This window comes from Pezoporus wallicus, unplaced genomic scaffold (assembly GCF_028554395.1).
Source record: "Pezoporus wallicus isolate ANWC-B61680 ecotype Strahan unplaced genomic scaffold, APGP_CSIRO_Pwel_v1 contig_13859, whole genome shotgun sequence".
Classification (NCBI taxonomy): Eukaryota; Metazoa; Chordata; class Aves; order Psittaciformes; family Psittacidae; genus Pezoporus; species Pezoporus wallicus.
This window is the reverse complement of record NW_026637614.1, coordinates 828,522-854,602: the sequence shown is the minus strand read 5'-3', so window position 1 is coordinate 854,602 and position 26,081 is coordinate 828,522. Positions and strand designations below refer to the sequence as shown.

Sequence of the window (26,081 nt, the reverse complement as noted above, 5' to 3'; positions counted from 1 at the left end):
CCCATCTGATTTTGGTGGGGCTTTTGCTTCCCATTCTTGGACTTTTCCATCCCCACAGTGTCCTGTTGAGCCCTTTGGAGTGCCAGCTCCTTGCCACACTCCTGGCATCTCCTCACTAGAAGGATACGAGGCTGTGATGCCCATATGCCACTTGCCCTGGAAAACTAGGGCAAGCCTCTTCTCCAGCTTGCCAGTCCTGGCGCTGTGGAGAGCAGGACAAGGGGAGGTGCAGGATATCCCAATGGGATTTGACAGAAACTAAACCATTCAGACATAGAGGAGGATCCCCACATGCAACGGTTGGGTGTTGTCAAGCAGCTGGGCAGGAAGGATAAGAAGTGTTCATCAGTGGGGAGAAGAGGGGAAAGCTGAGCTTGACCTCAAGTTCTGAGCTCCTGTTAAATGCAACCAAGACTATGCAGTGGGCAGGAGGAGGCTCAGAAATCATCTGCTTTAGCAAGAGCTGCATTAATTGGATCAATGTTCATATGTGATTTAAAATACATTGTCAATGGAGCAGAGCGTTTGGCCGAGAACCGGGTGCAACGAGTGAGTTACGACGTTGTATCTCTCGGGGCAGAGACGTCCTTCACTTTGTGCTTTGTGCAGCACTTAACCCTTGGTGGACTTCCCCCCAAAGAAGGGATGACGTGGCCAAGAGGAACCTGGATGAGACTTCAAATGGGAGAAGAAAGAAGTCAAACTCCACTGCTGTGCACGCTGCCGTGTGGCCAACTCACATCATTAAACACTGCTTTAAATACCACTTTTAGGCCTGTTTTAAGGGTGGTAGTAAAATACCTTTACAATAATCAATACAGTTTTAGACTGCTTGCATATTTCAAACCTACCAGCCCAATCTCCCTCAGTATTTAAGAGCTAATCTCACCAATTGGATGCAGTAAGATGAAGACCGTTGCGGTGAAGGTGACCGCAGTGGCTTTGCCAGAAGTACCTTTGTGTGAGTGGGTTTTTGTCAGCTAAACTCAAAGAATTTATCCCTTTTTTCTGCAAACCCGAGGATAATACACTCATCAGGTTGTTGGGTTACCTATTGCTGTAGGTGAATGGGGATTATTTTAATACCAAGATTGAAAAGGAGTTTCTGAAGTCCTGCTCAATGTATTCCTCGCTGATACTTGAGGGCTTCATTTGTGTGTAATGATGAGGATAATCATGCAGCATTGCAGCATGTGGCAGAGTTATGGAGCAAGGTACAGCTTCCACTGGAGACAGACAGAAGTTGGGTACCAACTTCTCCAGATCCCCTCTGTGTCTTTCAACCTCTTTTTGATTGCTTTGTAAAAGCATAGAATAATTGAATCATGCGTTGGAAAGGACCTTAAAGCTCATCCAGCTCCAACCCCTGCCATGGGCAGGGCAACTTCCACTAGAGCAGCTTGCTCCAAGCTCCTGTGTCCCACCTGCCCTTGAACACTGCCAGGGATGGGGCAGCCCCAGCTTCTCCGGGCACCCAGTGCCAGCGCCTCAGCACCCTCACAGGGAAGAGCTTCTGCCTAAGAGCTCATCTCAGTCTCCCCTCTGGCAGCTTAAAGCCATTCCCCTTGGCCTGTCCCTCCATCCCTTGTCCAAAGCCCCTCTCCAGGTTTCCTGTAGCCCCTTTAGGCACTGGAGCTGCTCTAAGGTCTCCCCTTCATGCAGCAGAGGGGCAGGATCCCCTCCCTGAGCTGCTGCTCACGCTCTGGGGGTGCAGCCCAGCACACGGGGGGGGGGGGGTTGTCTGTTCTGCAGACACACATTGCCCAGTATTTTGGCCTCTTAGAATGATGGTAAATCACCTCCCAGCCTGTGTTCTACTGCTGTGCTTCACCTCCTGTGCCAGGGGACCAATTTGAGCTTTCAAAAGCAAGGCTCCAAGCAGGAGATTTGCCTTTAATACTGCAGAGCCAGGCAGTCCCTCCTGTTTGGGCCACCCAGGAACACGATCCTCTTTACTGCTCGCAAAGTCATTTCTCCTCGTTGATGGACTATTTATGATGGGAGCCGTGGATGGTGTTTCCCTCAGATTGAATGTCAGCAGCTGGCAAGAATTGCTCCAGGCCCTCCCTGTAGGTGGCTTTTTGTCTGTCAGGACACATTGCAGCCTCTTACCTGGTTATTCTTGTCCTTTGATTGCATTCCTGGCCACAGGTACAGCCCCAGCATAGGGATCTTTGGAATTTCTCTATTGCCCTATGTAGAAGTGTTGGCTTTTTCCTGCCCTTTTAGTTTGGAATGCTTTTGAATGCCTGCTCAATATTCAAGGACCATAAACAGGTTCACCACTTGTCATGAGCTGTTATCACAACAACTCTTCCCTATTATTAATCATAGCTCTTAGTTTCATGTATTGCTTTTCATTATGGCTCTCGAGGCAGATAAGAGCTGCAGGGAAGGATTGCTAATGGTCCAATCGCAGGCTGGGAAGCAGCAGAGCTGTCATTGCCTCTTCATGATGATCTTGAGCTCCTTTCCAACCCTAACTGTTCTATGATTCTGTATAACCAGGAGAATAGGTTCCTAATGGTCACCTACCAAAGGGGAACCTCTTGAACATGCTCCTCTGCATGGTGCTGTGTCCTCCTTACAGACAGTGATGCCCGTGATGATGCTCTACAAGCATTTTGGTCCCCTCCTTGCACCTGGGGAGAAGAAGGGACTTTTGACAAGCACATGTATGGATAGAACAAGGGGGAATGGGTTTAAACTGACAGAGGGGAGATTGAGATGAGACATAAGGAGAAGTTCTTCCCTGTTCCTCTTCACCCCATGCTCCTCTCTGCTGCCTGGTTTTCACTGCTGGGTGGTGGTTGTCTCAAGCTCAAGTCCAGAAAGCATCAGGAACCCAAGGCTGGCTGTTTAGATGGAGAAGAGAAGGCTCAGGGCGGACCTGATCGCTCCCTACAAGTGCCTGAGAGGAGGATGGAGCCAGGAGGGGCTGGGCTCTGCTCCCAAGGAACAAGGGATGGGAGAAGAGGAACCGGCCTCAAGCTGCACCAGGGCAGGTTTAGATGGAGCTGAGGAGCAATTCCTTCCCCAGAGGGTGCTCAGGCATTGGAACAGGCTGCCCAGGGCAGGGCTGCAGTCACCGTCCCTGCAAGTGTTCACACAGCGTGGAGACGAGGCCTCAGTGCCATGGGTCAGTGGTGGGGAACGGTTGGACTGGGTGAGCTTAAAGGGCTTTTCCACCCTGGTTGATTCCATGATTTCCTCTGAAAAGCACCATCCTGCTGGGACCAGCAACTTGTTTTTTCCCTTCTCCAAGTCAGTGATGCTTTGCTTTCCCCCCTCTTTGTTTTGGGGCTTGTTTGAATCCTCTTTGTCCAGCTCAGCAAGCTTCAGCACTTTGGCCTTGCACATGACCACAGGGAAGGAGCCCCCTGTTTAATTTGTGGTTAGAGATCTGTTAAGATTGCATCCACTTCCCCACTCAGCACTTAATTGGCAAGTCGCTTGATTTAACAGCGTGGGAGCCGGCACCGGAAAAATGGCTGGAATAAATCACTGCCTGACGCCAGAAAATAGATATAATCTCAACATTAACTACATTAATAGTAGCAGGAGCCGAATTAAGAAAGCCATAAAGTACAGGCAGGGGAGTATAAATTATAGCCACTGCGCTGTCTTCTTCTCCAGCCTCCTCTTTCCTTGCTTTCCCTGGTGATCATGCCTGTGTTGGCTCTAACTGGAGACCCCTTGTGTCCACTGGGGACAGGGAGAGTAGCAATGCTCCCAGCCCCGTCTTCCCCACTTTGTGTCATAGGTCATAGAATGGTTTGGGAAAGGACCTGAAGATCATCCAGTTCTAACCTCCTGCCATGGGCAGGGACACCTTCCACTAGAGCAGGGTGCTCCAAGCCCCTGTGTCCAACCTGGCCTTGAACACTGCCAGGGATGGGGTAGCCACAGCTTCTCTGGGCAACCTGTGCCAGCGCCTCAGCACCCTCACAGTAAAGAACTTCTTCCTTATATCCAACCTGAACTTCCCCTGTTTCAGTTTGAACCCATCACCCCTTGTCCTATCACTCCAGTCCCTGATGAAGAGTCCCTCTCCATCATCCTTGTAGCCCCCTTCAGACACTGGAAGCTGCTCTGAGGTCTCCACGCAGCTTCTCTTCTCCAGGCTGAACAGCCCCAATGTTCTCAGCCTGTCTCCATACAGGAGGTGCTCCAGCCCCTGCTCATCCTCATGGCCTCCTCTGCACTTGCTCCAAGAGCTCCATGTCCTTCTTATATTGAGGATGTTGGGGGCACCACCAAGTTGGCCTAAACAGTTTTAGTGTCTCAATATTGATTTCAAAAGGATCCAGACTGGGATCTAATTGCTCTGCTACTGTAATCACGCATTTCATTTCTTCCCTCCTTGGCCCTGGCTGTGGCCATGTGGTCTTTTATGGTCCTCTGGTCATATATACTTCTAATGTGGTTCTTTTGGGCTGGACAAGAGGAGACAAAGAGACTTTACAATGATGTGGAGGGAGTTGGTGAGGCACTGGCACAGGGTGCCCAGAGAAGCTGTGGCTGCCCCATCCCTGGCAGTGTTCAAGGCCAGGTTGGACACAGGGGCTTGGAGCAAGCAGCTCCAGTGAAAGGTGTCCCTGCCTATGGCAGAGAGTTGGGAGGGGATGAGCTTTAAGGTCCCTTCCATCCCAAACCATTCCATGATTCTATTTTGGGGGAAGCTGTGCCTTCATTTCCCATCTGTGAAACAAGGGAAAGCAGCTTGTGTGCGTGCCCTGAGGCCTCGTGTGCTCCAGTGCTATCACTCCAGGAGAAGGTACCCTTCACAACTTCTGCTCTTCAGGAAAGCCTGCTGAGACCCGGGGAGGTGTCCCTCCAGCTTTAGCTCTTCCAGGTGTTTCTTTGTCCATTTGTGCTGGTGTCAGCACTTTATAAAGCCCAGAAGCACATCTCTTTGGTTGGTTCTTTTTCCTTTCAGTCAGGTGAGCCTTTGGTTCGAAACATGATGGCTTTAGGTTTTGCTCTAAACGTAGCAGAGATACATGGGTTGGAGGTGGTGGCCAAGGAACCTTACAAGGACCAAACCTTGAGTGAGTAAATGAGCTGGAGGTGCTGAACTGGTACCTGCTTGTGAGCTTGTGCTTTAGAGCATCATTAAATCCTTTATCATCCACCCTTGTGGGAGTGATGTCGAGCGGGCCATGGAAGCGACCATAAATGCAAGTTACATCCCACCTTAACAAATCCATGGAGGGTGGTGTCATTGCTGTGAGCTGGATACCAGTTTGGGGTTCATTTAGGAAGCTGTTCCCATTTTCCTTTCATTCCAGAGCCAAGAGTTGCTCTGGGTCTGATGCCAGCAGAGGGAGACAGCTCTGTACGAGTCTTGCCTGGGAAAGGCTGGTGGCTAATTCAGTTTTAATGAGAGGGCAGCAGTGAATTTGTTTGGTCTTTGCATTCACATTGAACACACACACACACACGTCACTTCGCAGCACTGACGTGCTGAAGGTGTGGACCAGTGGATTTTACACCTCAGAGCCATCCAAATCCTATATAAGAGGATGATGAGAGATGAATATGCCTCCTGCATCAGGGCCTGATGGGCTTTGTAGGTTCACAGCGCCTGTTTCCCAGCAAGTGCCACAAATGTTTTGCACATAATTTTGCTTCTGTGCTGGACCCCCCCTTTTCCTAATTTCACTGCACAGTCCCTGCTGGGACACCAGTGACAAGTGGCATCACTCCGGGGTCTGCACTGGGAGCAGTACTGTTTAATACAGAATCATAGAAACACAGAATGGTTTGTGAATGGGACCTTAAAACTCATCCAGTTCCAACTTCTGCCACGGGCAGGGACACCTTCCACTAGAGCAGGGTGCTCCAAGCCCCTGTGTCCAACCTGGCCTTGAGCACTACCAGGGATGGGGCAGACACAGCTTCTCTGGGCACCCTGTGCCAGCACCTCAGCACCCTCACAGTAACGACCGTCTTCGTTATCTCCAACCTGATCTTCCTCTATTTCAGTTTGAACCCATCACCCCTTGTCCTGTCACTGCAGTCCCTGATGAAGAGTCCCTCTCCGGCATCCCTGTAGCCCGCTTCAGACACTGGAAGCTGCTCTGAGGTCTCCACGTGGCCTTCAAAGGGAGCCAGGCTTAAGAAAACAAATTCAAGCCTTCAGACAGCAGTGGGAACACGTGCTGGAAGCTCTGGCTTCTTATCTTACCCATAGTGCTACCTCACTGCAGAGGTTAGAGCATCCTGACCCTGTCAAATGGCCTTGCAGTTTTAAGTATCTGAATCCTGAATAGATCAGTAATAAAGCAAAATTAGATGTCATGGGGAGCGTCTCATCACCCAACACCACCAAGTCCTTCTGCTCAGGGCTCTCATCGCCTTTCCGAATCCTTCATTCCCAGCCTTTTGGCTGGGTTGGAACCTGCTTCCCAAAGTCCCTGCAGCTCCCCTAGAAATGGATTTTTGAAAGCATCATCTTACAGTGAATTTCCCTTTCCATCTTGTTGTTTATTAGGCTCTTAAAGGCAAAGCTTGTAATGCATCCATTGATCCAAATACCAATTGAATAGATGTGAGCACGTAAAATAGTCCTGACCCTTTAATAATGGAGCAATACCATTTGTAATGTAGGCAATGCAATTAGTATTGCTAACCAATACATTGTCCCTTGATGGGGGCCTTTGAATCATTTTTATACATTACAGTATGTACCACGTCCAAGCAGACTTCCTTAAGTGTTTGCCTGGTGAGTCTCTGTATCCTGATGCTTTCAGAAGTGTCAGGTCTTTTTCACTTGGAAGTAGATCTGAAGTCTTCATATACATGTACTTGTCTTTATACATAGATCTACTTGGAGTACTGAGCACAGTTCTGGTATCCTCAACACAAGGGACGTGGAGCTGCTGGAGCAAGGCCAGAGGAGGCCATGGAGCTGCTGCGAGGGCTGGAGCTGCTCTGCTCTGGAGCCAGGCTGAGAGAGCTGGGCTGGGGCAGCCTGGAGAGGAGAAGGCTCCTGAAGGGGAGACCTGAGAGCAGCTCCAGTGCCTAAAGGGGCTGCAGGAAACTTGGAGAGGGGCTTGGGACAAGGGCCTGTAGGGACAGGCCAAGGGGAATGGCTTTAAGCTGCCAGAGGGGAGACTGAGCTGAGCTCTTAGGCAGAAGCTCTTCCCTGTGAGGGTACTGAGGCACTGGCACAGGGTGCCCAGAGAAGCTGTGGCTGCCCCATCCCTGGCAGTGTTCAAGGCCAGGTTGGAGACAGAGGCTTGGAGCCAGCTGCTCTAGTGGAAGGTGTCTCTGCCTGTGGCAGGGATTGGAACTGGATGAGCTTTAAGGTCCTTTCCAACCCAAACCATTCCATGATCCTATGATCCTGTGACTTGTCAGTATTTATAAAATGCACATGTAATCATTTATAATCTAATACGTATGTTTAGCTATGTAAGTGTATATATACTTATCCAGGCATATGCAGCACTTGTATAAATATATTTGCTCCCTGGATCACTTGACTGCGGGGATGCTATGAGTCCATAGAATCATAGAATCCCAGACTGCTTTAGGTGGGAAAGGACCTCAAAGGTCCTCCAGCTCCAACCCCTGCCACGGGCAGGGACCCCTTCCACTAGAGCAGCTTGCTCCAAGCCCCTGTGTCCAACCTGGCCTTGAACACTGCCAGGGATGGGGCAGCCACAGGTTCTCCGGGCACCCTGTGCCAGTGCCTCAGCCCCCTCACAGGGAAGAGCTTCTGCCTCAGATCGTGCTAAGGAATCAGAGCTGACAGCGTTGCTGTGGTTCTTTTGTGGGTCAGCTTGTAAAAGATGCTTGTAGGCCGCTGTATGGGGTGTATACATGGATATATAAAAACTCCCTGCTTTATATTCAAAGAAATAAGCCTGCAGTAGAAACATGTTATTTATTCCTTAGGGTAATATAAAGGCAACAAAACCAATTCTCAGAGGGGTTGGGGAGGGAATCTGAAGCATTTATACACTGTTTTCTATGTCTTAGTAGGTAAATTACATGTAATTGTAAATATCTCACTGCTATGGATGTGTATCTATCCCTATAAAAGCCCCTATAGCCAGGAGCAGCAGGGAGCTGGTGTTTTCTCAGCGGATAATTCCCTTTAGCACAGCCCCACTGAACTGCTTTAACCTCTTCCATGCTGAGTCAGTGCCTGGCTCTGGTTTCCCATTGAGCCCTGCAGCCTGGCTGAGCTATTAGTTTGCTTTAATTAAAATAGATCAGCTCTTCTTGCTTTTCTTTGCATTATTACTGTTTCCTGTGTGAGGAAAAAAGAGCATTTAAAGAGAAGCTGTTGCTGGAAAAAGCAATGATGGCAGGTATTTTTGGAAAGCGGGCAGGAGGGAAAGCCTCCGATGGGATTTGGCTCTATGTGTGCCTGGAAAACAGCCAAAGTTGAGGCTGGTTTGGGTTTGAAGGTGATGCAGATGGCTCTGGCTGCTTTTTAATGTGGGTTGTGGGTTGAAAACGGATTTGATCCTCAGCAATTACCGTTGTTTAGGCTATATCCTGGTGTTCAGGGTTTCCCAAATGAGCTTGGCACAGCGTGGCTGTAACTCCATAGATGATGGATGGAAACGCACATCAGAGCAGTGATGGTGCTGGGTGTTTGCACCATGCTTCATGTGGGTTTGTGTATTAGAAAAGCAAGGGGGGAAGGTGCAGGATTGCAGCTCTTGGAGCACATCCAGACATCTGAAATAGCATTTACTAAGCTCTGGGATGAGCAGATGAAGAACTGTCACTTGTGTGCCAGGGCAGGGCAAGGTCTATGACCTGCTCTTGCTTTCCTTCTCGTTTCAGAGCCCATCACTGAGGGTGGTAGGAGGCTGCTTTGGAGGGATTAAGCATTAATGTCCTGTCCCACGTGGATATGGGACTTGGTGCTGCCTTAACAGTGTCACATCGAGCGTGGGCACCGGCTGGAGCACTGTGCTAAAGCTGGTAACACCTCCTGTCTCCTGTGCTGAAAGAGATCCATTTCAGCTCATCAGAATTAAACCCTAATGAACTTTGTCCAATTGTCAGAGCTAATGGGGGTAAAAGGAATCTAATTAATGGGACAATGGGCCCAGGGCTTCCTGGTGTAATGACTGAGCTGCTGCAGCATTAGAGCAGCGGGTGGAAAGCTCTGTATTAGGGGGTGTCAGCACTTCCATTCTCCCTCTTAGCCTAAGCGGTTTAACAGGATGCTCTCATGGGGTTTAGGCTGCAAGTTGACCTACCTTGAAAACAGCTTCATGTGGGCAAGCACGTCTTGTAGGACAGGTCTTTTGTCTTTCCTCCAGGTTGATGTTGCAGTGGGGAGGGTTTGATAGTGCAGACTTTGCTGGAGAACTTGGAAATGCTTCAGAAGATCCTTCCATTGCCCTCTGAGCGTGGGATCAGGGCTCTTGTTGGAGGCAAGTCAAGCAGGGTGCTTTCAGGCTGAACTGGGAGTGAGCAGAGCTGCTTTAGGCTGGGGTTAGTCAGAAGATGGATGGGAGATGGTATCTAACCAATTGGAAGCTCTGGAGGTGTGCAAGAGCCTAAGCACAAGCAACAGGGTCTGGTATGAGGTGTTCCTGCCCATAGCAGGGCATTGGGACTGGGTGATCTTAAGGTCCTTTCCAACCCAAACCATATTATGACTCTGACTGAAGCAGCCAGGGAGGTGTTGGATGAAGGAGGAACTGAGTTATGGGTCCCTTCCAACACAAACCATTCTATGGCTCTACAACTGAGGAAGTCAAGGAGATGTAGGATAAAGGAGGAACTGAAGCTCTGGGTCCCTTCCAACCCAAACCATTCTATGATTGTTGTAGGTGTTTTGGAAAGTGTGAAGAAGGGGATGTGCAGAGATAGGGGAAGCAATGGAATGGGAGGGAGTAGCCAGCAGAGCAGGAAACCTCAGTCAAAACCTGCTTAGTCCCTACCTGAACAGAAGAGTCCACTAAGTTGTTTGAGCAGATGCAGTCTTGGCCAGAAGCACCATGTAGAAATCCCTGTTACATTAGGAAAGCAAGAACCACAAGAAGATGAGTGATTGAGACCACAGCAGCTGTTTGCTTTCAGGAATGATGATGGAACATTAATTACAGGCAGAAGGAGCATCCTGCTGAGAGGAACATTGTCCTGCTGGCAGCTCAGCAAAGATGCGTTTAAGTGATGGAGAACCTTCTTAGGGGTGAGGCTGATGTGATGGAAAGCATAGAGGAAAAGACATGTTGGAGCCTGGTTGTGGGTCTGGAAGGTTTATGGCAAGAAGAAATGAGATGGGCGGTGTAGTATCTCTCACAGGGTGTGTATAATACAGAGGGACAGCCAGTAGCTGCAGCACAGAGGGAGAATTCCCTCCTTGACCTGCTGCTCATGCTCTGGGGATGCAGCCCAGCACATGAGAGAGTTCTGGGCTGCAAGCACACACTGCCAGGTCATGGGGAGCTTCTTATGCACCAACAGGTCCATGTCTGACTTACTCTGGGCACCTCAGAGCTCTCTGGACACCTCAGTGCTCTCCAGATTGCCCTCTTTCATGCTCTGTAAGGGCCTGATCCATCCCTGCCCTCCCCTTCTGGCCACACCAGTCCTTCAGTGCAGGTCGTGAAGCAGATGCTTTCCTCCATTCTCCATCCATGGCACGTGGAGCTGGTTTTGCAGCCAGGCTCTGCATCTCTCTACAGGAATGAATGGGGTTGGAACCAATAGCAGTGATTTAGCAAACAGGAATGATTTTGGGCAGGGAGAAGAGCTCTCTAACACTGCTGTAAGCTCCTTGAGGTGAGAACTGTATCTCCCCTATGTTTTGTAAGATCTTGGCATGATACAAGTGCTTTCCCTGGCACATGGGTTCACCCTTGTCAAGTGAGTCCATAAGCCCAACGCTGCAGGGCTGCCAAGTGCAGGATGAATCCCTTCACTGTGACTTTTCTTGGAAGCAAGCAGGAAATGCAGGGGAATGCCAGCGTGGAGCTGAAATGGCTTCAAAGTAAAGCCATCTAGTGGGAGGAGATAATGGTACACTAGAGGGAAAGGATGGAACCAGAGGGACCTTGAGAGGTTGGAGGAGTGCACCCATGTGAACCTCATGAAGCTTGATGAGGCCAAGTGCAGAAGATCCATGATTTCACATGCTTTCCTTTCTGATCACTTTTTCAACTCTTAATATCGCAGTCAATGAACTGAATTATTTGAATAATCCACATCAGGTTCTTTAAATGAATCAGGTCTTAAAGTGTCTATTTGAGATTTTACCCTTTTTTTCTAAGAAGGAAACAGTCATGTTGATATCAAGTCCAGAAATCAGGCATTTTAATGGAATTACTTGCTTTATTTCTGTGGATTTGGGGTCCTAAAGCAGTTCATGAGTAAGGATAGAGACGTTACAGCTTCCAAGCGAAACTGGTGCAGCAGCTCAGATGGTTGCTTGGTTTGAGGAGCACTTTTAAGCCTAAATCCTGTGTTTAGTTCTGTTTCATGCTAAGAACAAGGATATTGTGATATTTATTCCATTATTTTTGCTATCATTCCCAAATCAGGCCTTTGATCACCACCTGAAAGGCTTTGGGTGGTTCTCTCCTGCCTCGCGTCTCCCTGTTGCTATCCGCAACCATTGCCCCGTTTCTGATCTGCTCTTCCCTTGGGAATCAAATGCCAGCATGCAAATGTGATTTCTTACTATGTAAGGATTACGTCCAGGAAAAAATAAGCCAAGCCCAAAGAAGATATTCAGTAGGAAAAGAAAACCATCCTTTAAGAGCCCCTTGTATTGCCGTCAGCGCCAAGAAATCCTCTCCGTTTCAGTTGGCTGAAACGCCGTTGGGATGCTCTTGCTCTGCTCTGGGTTTGGGTTTAATTTATATACATCAGATACTCCATATATTTCAAATGTAGAATCATAGAGTAGTTTGGGTTGGAAGGGACCTTCAGAAGTCTTATATAGGTGAGTTTATGCAGGTGTTTGTATGGGGGTTTGGGATCAGATGGTCTTGTGTGATGAGCAGCCTTGTCTAGTGGAAGGTATCCCTGCCTGTGGCAGGGAGTTGCAACTGGATGAGCTTTAAGGCCCATTCCAATCCAAAGTGTTCCATGGTTCTATGATGGGTGCACACTTGTGTGCATAGCACAGGGGTGTTAAATCTGAGCATCTCCTACAGTTCTTGCTGCACACTGCAGTGAGTCATCCTTGTTGCTAACACTCATTGTCTACTTTGGCTTGGAAATCTCCCTCTTTTTTGCTCTTTATAGATCAATTTAAGAGGGTCTGTGTTTTGGTGGCAGCACTTGCTGGGTCCTGGCTGAAGTTTTGGTGGTTTTCTTCCATTCTGAGCAGCTTTGCTGTATTTGGAGCCAAGGAAGGCATATTGAGCTGGGCATTAACTGACCATTGACTCCACGTTGTCTTGCTAAGCCCTTTTCTCCCTCTTGGTCCAGTTTTTGCTTTGGGTTTACCGGTCTGTTGGAAGAAACATTTCCATTTCCCAAGAGATGTGAAGTTGGTCTTGCAGAGAAAATGGGAGGAAATAAACAGTGTGGCAGCAGGGCCAGGGCAGTGGTTGTGCCCCTGCACTGAGCACTGCTGAGGCCGCACCTCGAATCCTGGGTTCACCTCTGGGCCCCTCACTACAAGAGAGACATTGAGGTGCTGGAGCGGGGCCAGAGAAGGGCAATGGAGCTGGTGCAGGGCCTGGAGCACAAATGTGATGGGGAAGGGCTGAGGGACCTGGGGGGTTCAGTGTGGAGAAGAGAAGGCTCAGGGGGGACCTGATCGCTCCCTACAGCTGCCTGAGAGGAGGATGGAGCCAGGAGGGGCTGGGCTCTGCTCCCAAGGAACAAGGGATGGGAGAAGAGGAACCGGCCTCAAGCTGCACCAGGGCAGGTTTAGATGGAGCTGAGGAACAATTCCTTCCCCAGAGGGTGCTCAGGCATTGGAACAGGCTGCCCAGGGCAGGGCTGCAGTCACCGTCCCTGCAAGCGTTCACACAGCGTGGAGACGAGGCCTCAGTGCTATGGGTTAGTGCTGGGCAATGGTTGGACTGGATGAGCTTAAAGGGCTTTTCCACCCTAAATGACTCTGTGACTCTAAGAAGGACACAGCAGCTGGATGTTTAATCATGGGAAAGAGAATAAGGAAAATCAGACTTGGTCAACTTGAGCATGTACAAAACAGCAGCATGAAATGGGCAGACTCATTGAGAGCAACCCAAAGTTGAAGGATGAAAGAGAAAGTGCCCAGATCTCAACCTACAGCCTTTAATCACTCCAGGCCCTCCCTCTGTACTGTTTTTAGCACCAGCTCCTCTGATGCTCCCATTGCTCTCGGCCCCGCATTGGCTCCGGAGCTCCAACAACCACGATGCTGGGTTTAAACATTTTTATAGCGTTCCTCTACCTCCCTTTTCATTAAAAGTTTGTCTTCCTGTGTCCACCCCGGGGGGGAGGGTGGGGAAAAGACAACCCTCAACCTTGTGTAGTCAAGGTTATGGCGATAAATTCTGTAGCATTGTCACTTCTATTCGGAGTAAATTGGCTGGCCGCTTTCGGGCTGAAGGGAAGATAATTTGCTGTAGTATTTCAAATGGATTAGAAATGGATTTGAAGGGAAAGTTCATGCCTCCCATTACAAAGGCTAGAAAGAAGACTATCTTAAGGCACTGTTCACACTCTGGCCTTCATTATCCACGCTTAATACCTTTCCTATTTTCCAACGTTAATGAAATTTCCTGCCGGAGCGGGGCTTCTGGATGGACGGGAGGACTCTTTAGATCCGCGGGCGTGTGCGGCAGAAAGGGAATTACAAGCCCCTCGTGTCGAGGGGCCGGTGTATTCTTCAGGGCCTTGGCCTGGCTATTATCTCATTAATTTTAGCCTCTTTTTCTCAATACAGTTCATTTCCAAAGGCCGTCCTTTCCATTAGGGTAAGCATTCAACAGAGAGCAGTGACACCGTGGCCGATGAAAAGCCACTGTGGCTTCAGAGCGGTTCCTTGCCCTCCATTAGAGTCATTCTTCTCTTCATCCCCATGCTGGTGGCTTTTCCCTATGGACATTGGGTTGGATGGCACTAACGGGGAGGGGACACAGAGCTGAGGTTGTGTTGGGGCTATGGAATGGTTGGAGCAATAAGTTGGCTTAACAGGAAGATAGAGGCTTCCTACAGGTGAAGGTTGGTCAATTAGGTTTTCCCCCATCTCTTCAGTATGGGTTCATGTTCCACTGTGATTTATGATATAAAACATATTTTACCTTCAATTTTAAATATCTTACAGAATCAGAATCATAGAACAGTCTAGGTTGAAGGGACCTTCAGAGGTCATCTAGTCCAACCAGCCTGCAGTGAGCAGGGACATCTTCCACTAGATCAGGTTGCCCAGAACCTGATGTGGGTTCATGTTCCACTGTGAGTTTCTGATGTAAAACATATTTTACCTTCAATTTGGAATATCTTTATAGAACCATTGAATAGTTTGGTGGGAAGGGACCTTCAGAGGTCATCTAGTCCAGCCCACCCTGCAGTGAGCAGGGACATCTTCCACTAGATCAGGTTGTTGATCCACATCCTTGAAGGAATCCAGGGATGGGGCATCTGCCACCCCTTTGGGCAACCTGTACCAAGTTAAAGGGAATAAATCCGGCTGCAAATAATGAACCCCCCTGAGAAGGTATTGAAGTTGGGCTGTTGGGGCCCTTCAGAGCCCTCAGAGGATATAATCCCCATTAAGGCTAACTTTTTGGATAGGAGGGTTTCCAGTTGAGGAGCTGGGCTGGTGCAAAGCCTCAGTGGAGGATGAGAGGTCCTCAGGATATCCCTGTTTGGATGCTTCCACCACCCAGAAGGTAGAAATGGAGATGGTGAGGCTGAGCCCTTGGTTGAGTCTTCAGTCCGGTGGCACATGGGGCTTTGAGAACCTGGGTAGATGTTCTGCAGAAGCATTCTACCTCAGAAATGCAACAGCCACGTATTGGAGGAGGTTCAGCTCCACTTCCTTTGTGGAATGAGATGCTTTTTGATGCTTTCCACCAAAATCCTTGAAAAATCCCAACAGGAACATCCCTAACAACCAATACAGGACCCCTGATCCCATACACTTAGGGCTTGACCCCTACTAAGGACTGCCGGAGAGCAGAGCTGCCGCTGCACACATCTCTGCTCCGCTCCTCTTACACTACCTTTTCACTTTATAAAAGGCTAAAGTGTTTTCTACTCTGTAGCTGTTGCTGTTTGCTCAGCAACTGCTCCCTGCTTGCTCCCTGCTCACATCCCAGGGGTCAGATGCCACCAGGTAATAACTCTTGATAAATGGTGACTCTTGAACAAGGAGTGCCGGAGTGTGCAGCCACTTCAGTGCCTTGAGGGAGTGCAGCAAAGCAGGGAAATAAATAGGCTGAGGAGTGGAGGGATTCATCCAGCTGTGTCTTAAGCTGGTGCTTAAACCAGTGCTGGTTGGGCTCAGCAGCATGAGCAGCCCCCAGGGCTGTGCACACCTTGGGATTGGTTGGATTTTCATGGAAGCACAGAATCACAGAATGGTTTGGGATGGAAGGGACCTTAAAGCTCATCCAGCTCCAACCCCCTGCCACAGGCAGGGACACCTTCCACTGGAGCAGGGTGTTCCAAGCCCCTGTATCCAACCTGGCCTTGAACACTGCCAGGGATGGGGCAGCCACAGCTTCTCTGGGCACCCTGTGCCAGTGCCTCAGCACCCTCACAGGGAAGAGCTTCTGCCTAAGAGCTCAGCTCAGTCTCCCCTCTGTCAGATTAAAGCCATTCCCCTTGGCCTGTCCCTACAGGCCCTTGTCCCAAGCCCCTCTCCAGGTTTCCTGGAGCCCCTTTAGGCACTGGAGCTGCTCTGAGGTCTCCCCTTCTCTTGTCCAGGCTGCCCCAGCCCAGCTCTCTCAGCCTGGCTCCAGAGCAGAGCTGCTCCAGCCCTCGCAGCATCTCCGTGGCCTCCTCTGGTCTCACTCCAACAGCTCCACGTCCCTCTGGTGCTGCCCCAGGCCTGGATCAGGGCTGCAGGGGGGGTCTCTCCAGAGTGCAGTAGATGGGGAGAATCCCCTCCCTCAACCTGATGACCTTGATGCGATTTTTAATCAGGGCATTATGGCCCTAAGACTTTCCTCCAGGTCCTGTCAGCAATGATGGTGGCAATCTTGGACAGCAGAAACTTGCTGTGACCTGCTGGCTGCTCCATGGAGGGCCCTAGCGTCCCTCCTTTCATCACTCACTCCCCACCGTGATGCCACTGCCGTAGCTCTTTACAAGTGACCTGGTTGTGTAAGATTAAGACTTGATGCTTCTCTCTGGAGCAGCTCCTCAGGACCAAACCCTGGGGATACTGGAACCTGGGCAGCATCTTTATACAACGCCATCCCCTCCTCACAAACCAGGCAGCAGTTCAAGCTTGGTAGCCAGTGGCAACAGCCCGATGAAATGAAGAGCCTGTCAGGCTCAGCATTAAGAAATGTAACTATTCCATTTTCCAGTTCTCCTTGTTTCCCTTTGCAGCACATGTTCATTTACAGGGAATGCTCTCCAGGGTTTGCATTCTGCTGATAGGATAGTGGGATCTTCATTTACAGATAGGCTGCGGTAATGCGGGGTTTATGTACGTTCTGCTAATAGCATTATGAGCCTTAGTTTGGACTAATGCAAAATTAGAGCTCTCATTTGCATAAACAAATTACTGTTTGGATTAGCCCTAAATGAGGGAGACGACTGATAGTGGAGATGTGATTTTGGCTGTTTGGATAACGGCGTGTGGACTGAATGAGCTGCCTGCATCCGCGCTGCTTGGGAAGGAGGTGGGATGGTGCAGGAGATACCAGGTCATGAACCAGAGGGGGTTTTGGTGACAGATCATGGAATCAACCAGGTTGGAAAAGCCCTTTAAGCTCACCCAGTCCAACCATTCCCCAGCCCTGCCAAGGCCACCACTAACCCATGGCACTGAGGCCTCGTCTCCACGCTGTGTGAACACTTTCAGGGACGGTGACTGCAGCCCTGCCCTGGGCAGCCTGTTCCAATGCCTGAGCACCCTCTGGGGAAGGAATTGTTCCTCAGCTCCATCTAAACCTGCCCTGGTGCAGCTTGAGGTCGTTTTCTTCTTGTCTTATCCCGACTCATTGCTGTCCCGCTGTCCCTCTGCCTTGTGCAGGGTCTGCGGGTCTAGTGGAAAGATGGGGAGATGGCTTTAACCTGCCAGAGGGGAGACTGAGATGAGCTCTGTCGTGGTTTAAACCCAGTCAGGTAATTCGTTTGCTCACTTCCCCCCCTTTCTTGCCCTCCCCCTGCTCTCAGAGGGACGGAGAGGAGAATCGAAAAGAATGCAACTCCCACGGGTTGAGATAAGAACAGTTTAGTAACTAAGGTATAACACAAATCACTACTGCTACCACCAGTGATAATAATGATAAAGGAAATAACAAGGGAGAGAATACAACACCTCAGCACCAGCCGACCGATAACTCGCCCCCCAAGCCCAACCAAGCACCGACCGATACCTCCTCCAACCCTGCAGTCTCCCAGCCCTTCCGGCTAACTCCCAGTTACATCCTGGGCATGACGTGCTGTGGTATGGAATACCTCTTTGGTCAGTTTGGGTCAGGTGTCCTGTCTCTGCTTCCTCCTGGCTTCCCCTCCCCCTGGCAGAGCATGAGGCTCACAAAGTCCTTGGCCAAACCAAAACATCGCTATCAGCTCTGTTCCCGAGCTGAAAGTCAAAACACTGCACTGCACCAGCTACCAAGGAGGAGAAACATGACTGCTACTGCTGAACCCAGGACAAGCTCTTAGGCAGAAATTCTTCCCTGTGAGGGTGCTGAGGTGCTGGCACAGGGTGCCCAGAGAAGCTGTGGCTGCCCCATCCCTGGCAGTGTTCAAGGCCAGGTTGGACACAGGGGCTTGGAGCACCCTGCTCTAGTGGAAGGTGTCCCTGCCTGTGGCAGGGGTTAGAACTGAGTGAGATTTAAGCTGCCTTTCTACACAAACCATTCTATGAAATCATTAGGAATTAGAACTTCTGTCTACAGCAAGAGCATCCCTGGTTCCTCCTTGCATCACCTCCATCCTCAGGCAGCTGATGGTTTGTTCCCAAATCCACAATATCTTCCCTCATTTGAGCTTACCCTGGCTTTATCTTTTCTTGCAGATCCCCACAATCAGTCCAAGCTCGCCCATCATCTCATGGAGGCAAGTCCCAGCATGTGCAGCAGAGATGGAGGAGCAAAGGCTACCGCTGCATCGGCGGTGTGATGTACCGCGTGTCCGCCAATAAGCTCTCCAAGACTTCCAGCACCCCCATCCGAGGCAGAGACCTGAGCACCAAGAGCCCTGGTAGAGCAGGTGAGCAGCAAAGGTTTCCTGTCTGTGTCCAGAATCCACTGATGTTCAGTGTTGAGGATGGATTTTAGCTGCTTATTCCCACCCCATGTGTTTTGGCTCATCCTCTGGCCCCACAAGAGCTCAGGTGCAGAGGTGATGGGCATCCCCTTTGTGCCAAAGCACATCCCTGAACTCTTCTTGCTCTACGGTAGCTCTGAAGGGAAAATAACATAGAAGAAGTGAAAGATTAAAGAAAATTGAGGTTTTTCTTAACTGAGGCTTAGTTAAGAGATGCACCATTAAACTTGTTTCTTGTTTTAACCTGAGCAAAGCCTCCTAATGCCACCGCAAGGTTAAACCTATTTGAGATGCTCGACAAATTACGTTCAATATTGACCTAAGAAAAGCTGGGAGGATCATTCTGCAGATGACTCTGACCAGGCATTCCAACACGGTTGCTGCCTTTACATTTAGCTTCAATTCAGTTCCTCTTTCAGCTCCTCTTGTACTTGATGCATCAAGTGTGGCTCTGTGGCAAGAGCAGGCTTTTAACTGTGCTTATGGTATTCCTCTGGAGTTTTTACTTGGGGTCACATATTTTTGCTCCTGAACTGCTTTATTGACAAGATTTGGGGACAGTTAAGCTGGGAAAGGTAAAGCTGATGGGTTTGTGTCATTGTTTTTCTTTGCTGGAAGGATGAAGGGTGCAGAGATGAGTCTGATCATGGATGGTGCTCTAAATGAGGCAATTTAATGCTGACGTTGTTCAGTGTACGGTGGGAAGGTGGATGAAGAGACACAATAAATAGTGTTATTGAGAGGTCAACCTTGTTTCAGCCTCTGAAACTGCCTGCAGAGTGTTACAGGATATCCTGGGTAGTTTTAAACTCACAAAGAGCAGGATTAGGAAGGGAAAGAGCTTTGTGCAGGTCAGGAGAGCTGGGTGGCTCCGGGAAGTTTGAAACGTATGAGGAAAACCAGGAGCAAACACCAACATCTGAATGAAGAGTGAAATAAAGAGTTCTCTTCATCAGGGGCTGTAGCAATAGTGATGGGTTCAAACTGAAGCAGGGGAGATTTAGGTTAGATACAAGACAGAAGCTCTTCCCTGTGAGGGTGTTGAGGTACTGGCACAGGGTGCCCAGAGAAGCTGTGGCTGCCCCATTCCTGGCAGTGTTCAAGGCCAGGTTGGACACAGGGACTTGGAGTAAGCTGCTCTGGTGGAAGGTGTCCCTGCCCATGGCAGGGGTTGAAACTGAATGATCTTGAGGTCATTTCCAACCCCAAAAATTCCATGATTCTAAATAACTTCCCCCTGATGCTCACATAGAATCATAGGATAGTTAGGGTTGGAAAGGACCTTAAGATCATCCTGATCCAACCCCCCTGCCATCGTCAGGGACACCTCACACTAGAGCATGTCACCCAAGGCTCTGTCCAGCCTGGCCTTGAACACTGCCAGGGATGGAGCATTCATAACCCCCTGGGCAACCCATTCCAGTGCACTCACAATGCAAGTTGTAAGTGGTGCTGGAGAGAAAATGGCAGGATTGGGACAGCCAGTGAGGATAAATCCTTCCTGCACATCGTTGCTGGCAGGGAGGAGGGCAGAGATGTAGTTTAAACCATGGATTAGCTGCCCCAGCCACCTGGGGCTGGATGAAGACAACAGCAGATGATGGCAGAGATGAGGATGCTGCGGTGGCCGAGGGGGCACAGAGCTGATGGAGCATCAATTTCAGGTGATCACCCTTCTGAGAGCATTTAAGGGATGCTCAGCAGCAGTTTGGGGACAGTTTGCTGGTGGTTTTGCAACTCAGCTCTGCTCAGGACAGATTTTCAGTGCCTGACTAACCTGCAGCATCCTCCTTACTGCTGGCTCTGCAAATAGGTATAGGCATGGTCATGAGTGTGCATCCATATGGCTTGTTTAGATGTCTGTGACCCTACCTGCGAGCTGTTAAATCCTTGGCTTTGGTGCTGTGTCTGGAAGAGGATGCGCAAGGATCAGCCTTTGGAAACATGGAAAATAAGGCCATAAAGTGAGCTCAGGGGTTTGTAGACCAAGCAAATCCTGGTGTCAGCAATGCTGGACTTGTCCAAGAGCTTTCCTAACATCAGTGGGATTTTCCAAAATGACTGGATCAGGATAATCAGCTACACAAACTCAACCTGAGGGGGATTCTGCCATAAGCACCATGCCCCAGCATTGAAGCTGTCACCAACAGCAGCAGACATCTTGCTGGAGTGCAAGAAAAGGGGTGAACCCCCCAGAATGTGGACAGGAAAGATTTTAGATGGAGCAGCTCTGGTTTTGGGGCAAGTTTCAGGGCAGTGTTGAATCACTGGGAGGAGCCCAGGGGAGAAGTGATGGCTGGAAGAGTGGAAGGCCTGGGTCCGTGCAATCTGAAGAGGAGGAGATAGAGGGGCTTCATGTCTCCAGGGTCATGAAGAGCTGCTGAGCAGAGGATGTCTTCTCCGTGGCCAGGTGGAGCAGCCAAAACCCACAGGGCTTAAACAGTTGCAGGAAGCGTTCATAGAATCATAGAATAGTTTGGGTTGGAAGGGACCTTAAAGATCATGTAGTCCAATGTGGCAGGGACACCTTCCACTAGACAAGGTTCCTCAAAGCTCCATCCAACCTGACCTTGAACATGGCCAGGGATAGAACACCTACAGCTTCCTTGGGCAGCCTGTTCCAGTGTTTACCACTCTCACAGGGAAGAACTTCTTCCTTATATCCAGCCTGAACCTCCTCTGTTTCAGTTTGAACCCATCACCCCTTGTCCTGTCGCTACAGTCCCTGATGAAGAGTCCCTCTCCAGCAGCCTTGTAGCCCCCTTCAGACACTGGAAGCTGCTCTGAGGTCTCCATGCAGCTTCTCTTCTCCAGGCTGAACAGTCCCAATGTTCTCAGCCTGGCTCCATAGGTCTTATTTTGCTGTACTCTCCTTCCCCTGCCACGCAGTACGTTGGGTTTGTAACCATAACACCCAAGTAGCTGGCGTGTGTCAGTATTCTTATGTCACCTTTCAACTCTAGCCATAACTCATCCATCCTCCAAGGATGGAGTCAACAGATACCACGGTCTCTTGCTTTATGATAACTAGGTCTGGTCTATCAGCTCTACCCATAACTCATCCACCTTCACAAGGATGGATTCCACAGATATCACTGTCTCTTGCCTTACAATAACTGGGGCTGGCAGGGTGGAAGATTTGTGTGTGCTCATCGCCTCTGGACCTTCACGCATTTATTCAACGCTCAGTGTTTGCAGCACTTGACAAAGTTTATCTAAAGACCAAAACAGCAGCTTTTCCTTTCCCTTCGAGTGCCAGACCCTGTGTTTGGGGGAGCAGAGAGATGGGAAGCGCTGCTGACAGTTTAATAGCATGGTGTTCCTTACAGTGAGTTATAATTCTGCTCTTTGCCTGAATTTATTGGGTCAGTGTTTTGTCTCTTCATCGCCTGACTACACCAAGAAATGTGATGCTGGTTGTGCCTGGATCCATCAAATGGGCTGATCCATCCACGCTGTTGCTCTGTCTCCAACAAGTGATTTACTGATGGATGTTGGTGGGGAGTTAAAACTTGGTCTTGGGGATGCAGCTCCTGCAGCCATGTGCTCTGTCAGAGTCAATTGGAGTCAATCGGAGTCAATCCTGGGGCTTCCAGGAGTGATAAAGGAACTCATCCATCTCCCAGAGCAAGAAGAGCAGGAGTTTTGCCATGGCTCATCCTCAACCCACTTTATTGCTGGTGGCATGGAGGACGCCTGGCTGGGAACAGGGAAAGCATCACTGCAGACCCAGGATAAGCTTCTGAAGGCGGTTTTGGTATAAAGAAGCTCTCTGAAGAGGTTCATGGTGAATAATGTGGCTGCTGCATCCCTGGCAGTGCTCAAGTCCAGGTTGGACAGGGCTTGGAACAAGCTGTTCTAGTGGAAGGGGTCCCTGCTCGTGGCAGGGGTTTTGCACTGGATGAGCTTTAAGGTTCTTTCCAACCCAAACCATCCTGGCAATCTGTGATTCTGTAGCTCCGCACTTGAGCAAGGATGGAAAAGGCTCAGAAGAAAACACGTAGCTCCAAACACAGAGCTCAGAAATCCGCTTCTAATCCCTGTGCAGGATGAAGATGCAGGATCAACATGGAAAAGCTCTTTCCCTTTGGGATAACTGGTATTTCTGCAATGATATATTTCTCAGTTATTAGCAAATAGGTGTGGAAAGCATTTGATACGTTGCAATTAATTAAGCAGGCGGAATAAATTGCTTTCTCCACTCACAATGAGCATTTGCCTCATTTCTTGCTACAGCTGCTAAGACGCGCGTCAGACTCTTGAGGAATTGCCATGAAATTGGGGGAAGAAGCAGAAGGTCCTGACAATGTAGTGCTTCACAAAGGAATTCCAAAGGGGAACTGAAACAGCACAGCCCTGTGCAAGACTGAAAGCAGCAGAAACCAAATTAAGGGTTGACATTGGCCAGGAAAAGAGCCTTGACCCTAATCAAGGCACCAGCCACCACTGCTGCAGTGAGAGGTATTGCACACCTTGAGCTGGGGCTGGCTCCAAGGGTGTTTTGACAGTCTCCAGGCTGATCTCCGTGGATGAATCCTCTCCTGCCCTTCCTCATCCTCCAGTGAGGTTTTACCTGCTGGGAGCATGCAGGAGGCTGGTGGGATGAAAGGCTGGTGGCTTTGGGGACACTGATGTGGCTGGGCTTCACCCGCTGGGATGCTGGGGACTGGAGTGATAGGACAAGGGGTGATGGGTTCAAAGTGAAACAGGGGAAGTTCAGGTTGGAGATAAGGAAGAAGCTCTTCCCTGTGAGGGTGCTGAGGTGCTGGCACAGGGTGCCCAGAGAAGCTGTGGCTGCCCCATCCCTGGCAGTGTTCAAGGCCAGGTTGGACACAGGGGCTTGGAGCAAGCTGCTCTAGTGGAAGGTGTCCGTGCCCATGGCAGGGGTTGGAACTGAACGAGCTTTAAGGTCCCTTCCAACCCAAACCATTCCAGGATTCTATGATTTCAAATGCAGAGGGAGAGCTCCACACTGGGCGAAAGGAGGAGGAGGATCACTGTGGCACAGGGAAATGCACTCTCAGCTCCTTGTTTACCAACTCATTTTAGAAGTGCTGAGCACCACAGAAATGCACTTTCCACTTTGCAAGAATGATGAAGTGCTCAGCACCAGCGCTGGCTCCCCACGGCTGAGGGCTTGTGTGAACCATGCTCCCTCCTCTGAGCTGCTCAGTTTCTTGGAAAGGAAAGGATGGTTAAGACTGGAACATTTCCATCACCCGTCCTCTGCTTGGTGGCACTCTTAATGCTCGCTACGTCTTTAATGTAGGTGTCCAAGCAGGAATTAGGCAGCAAAACACCCTGAATGTGTTGGGACCAAGTGGTGGAGGGTTAAGGAAGAAGTAGGTGGAGGAGAGGCCAGCACAAGGTGTGAGAACAGTGGAAACAGGAGTGTTGCATTCCTCAGCTTTCAGCTGGTTTTGGTGTTGCTTGTGCTGGGGCCCACTTGTGCTCAGCCCCTTTGAGTGGTATTCCTTGGGTTTAGGAATGCTCAATCCCTTATCCTTCTTGAACTCAATCACTTGGCCCCCTTTGAGCTCAGTCCTTGTCTTTGGGATTGCTTAATCCCTAGACCCCTTCAATCCTAATCTGTTGCCTGTAGGATTGCTCAATCCCTTACCCCCTTTTGAGTTCAGTTTCTTGGTTTGGGGATCGCTATATCCCTTGATCCCTTCAATCTCAATCTCTTGCCTCTGGGATTACTCAGTCTCTTACCCCTTCTGAGCTCAATTCTGTGGTCCCTTCAGTCTTGATGCCTTGTCATTAAGACTGCAGAAACCCTGGGTTTCTTCAGTCTCAATCCATTGCTTTTGGGATTGCTCAGTCTCTTGACCCTTTTGAGCTCAATCCCTTGGCTTCTTCAAGCTCAGTCCCTTGTCTTTGGGATTGCTCGATCCCTTGGGCCCTTCATGTTCAATCCCATGGCTTCGGGGTTGCTCAGTCGCGTACTCTTCTTGAGCTCAGTCCTTTGGCCCCTCTCAGCTCAATCCCTTGTCTTTGGGATTGCTCAATTCCCCCAAACCCTTCAATCTTAATCTCTTCCCCTCTTGAATTAAATCCTTTGGCTCATTTCAGCTCAATCCCTTGTCTTTAGGACTGCAGAATCCCCTACCCCTTTTGAGCCCAATTCCATGGGGCTTCAGTCTCAATGCCTTGTCTTTGGATTGCTGAATCCTTTGGCCCCTCCAGTCTCAATCCCTTGTTTTTGGGATTACTCATCCCCTTCCCCCTTTAGAGCTCAATCCCTTGCTTTTGGGATCGCTCAATCCCTTGGTCCCTCTACAGCTCAATTCAGTCCGGGGTTGCAGACAGGGACTTGCGCTCCTTGAGGAGTACCACTGGGTCCAGCACTGGTGTTGAACAGAGCTTTCATAGCTCGGGAGATGTTCCATAACATCACTCTGGGCTCCTTGCAGTCATACGCTCGTACAGCATCAAACCCAGAGCATGCTTCATTAATCGATGTTGCTTCACTATGGGTTCAAACTGAAACAGGGGAAGTTCAGGTTAGATAGAAAGAAGTTCTTTACTGTGAGGGTTCTGAGGTGCTGGCACAGGGTGCCCAGAGAAGTGGTGAATGTTCCATCGCTGGCAGTGTTCAAGGCCAGCTGGACAGAGCCTTGGGTGACATGGTCTAGTGTGAGGTGTCCCTGCCCATGGCAGGGGGCTGGAACTGGATGATCTTCAGGTCCTTTCCAACCCAAGCCATTCTGTGATTCTGTGGTTAAAGCACTTGTGACTTCCTGGCCCAGGGGCAGGCCCATTCCTGTTCGAAGCTGGGATGGCATCAGGCAGGAGGGCACGAAAAGCTCCACTCCTGCAGTGACAGCTCATCCCTTCCTTTGCCGTTACCTTCTAAAGAGTGAGGGCTCCTGCTGTCTGGTGAGTGAAATAAATCCCCCCCAAGCTGCTGATGCTGATCATCCAAAACACTGGAACCCACTCAAATGAAGAGTAATTAAAGAAATAAATTTCCCTGAGCTGTGCCGGCCTCCAAAGGTTTTGGTTCAGCAGGAAAGGGAAGGGGAGCCTCACAAAATGAATTGCTCGGCTCTTGCCGAAGTAGGCTGCGTGCACCACGGAGCAAAGCAGGGATACAGTGGGACCTGTTAAAGGAGGTGTTGGTTAAAGGAAGGCTTTTCCTGTGTGGCAGGTCATGTTGAAGCAGGATGAGCACAAGGGCAAAATCCAGTCTCTCGAGGAGTGAATAGTAACAGGAAGATGGGATAACCCTGTTATGGTCATCTCCAAGTTGAAGTGCTTGACAGTAGAGCTGATCCCTGACTGCTGTCACAAAACCCTGGTTGTTTCCCTCCTTGAGTAAGAATTCCATAAATTATCCTTGATTTTGGGCAGTTGAACCAGGTGGGCAGCAATGGGCTTGATGCTGGATGGCATTTTAATGGTGCTGTCACAGTTGGGCTTGTTCATCCTGGAGAAGGCTACAGGAGACCTTAGAGCAGCTCCAGTGCCTAAAGGGGCTGCAGGAAACCTGGAGAGGGGCTTTGGACAAGGGCCTATAGGGACAGGCCAAGGGGAACGGCTTTAACCTGCCAGAGGGGAGACTGAGCTGAGCTCTTAGGCAGAAGCTCTTCCCTGTGAGAGTGCTGAGGCACTGGCACAGGGTGCCCAGAGAAGCTGTGGCTGCCCCATCTCTGGCAGTGTTCAAGGCCAGGTTGGACACAGGGGCTTGGAGCACC

At 49.8% G+C, this 26,081-nt stretch overlaps 1 protein-coding gene across 2 annotated transcripts in view; it reads left to right on the top strand.

The window, feature by feature from the left end:
- The window catches only part of ZC3H3 (zinc finger CCCH-type containing 3), a 156,566-nt gene that overhangs the window by 83,585 nt on the left and 46,900 nt on the right, over positions 1-26,081 (top strand). For both annotated transcript variants that reach the window (XM_057406663.1, XM_057406662.1), the window contains exon 5: positions 18,131-18,324. In XM_057406663.1, the coding sequence (XP_057262646.1) occupies positions 18,131-18,324 (194 nt within the window). The remainder of the gene's footprint in view (positions 1-18,130; positions 18,325-26,081) is intronic.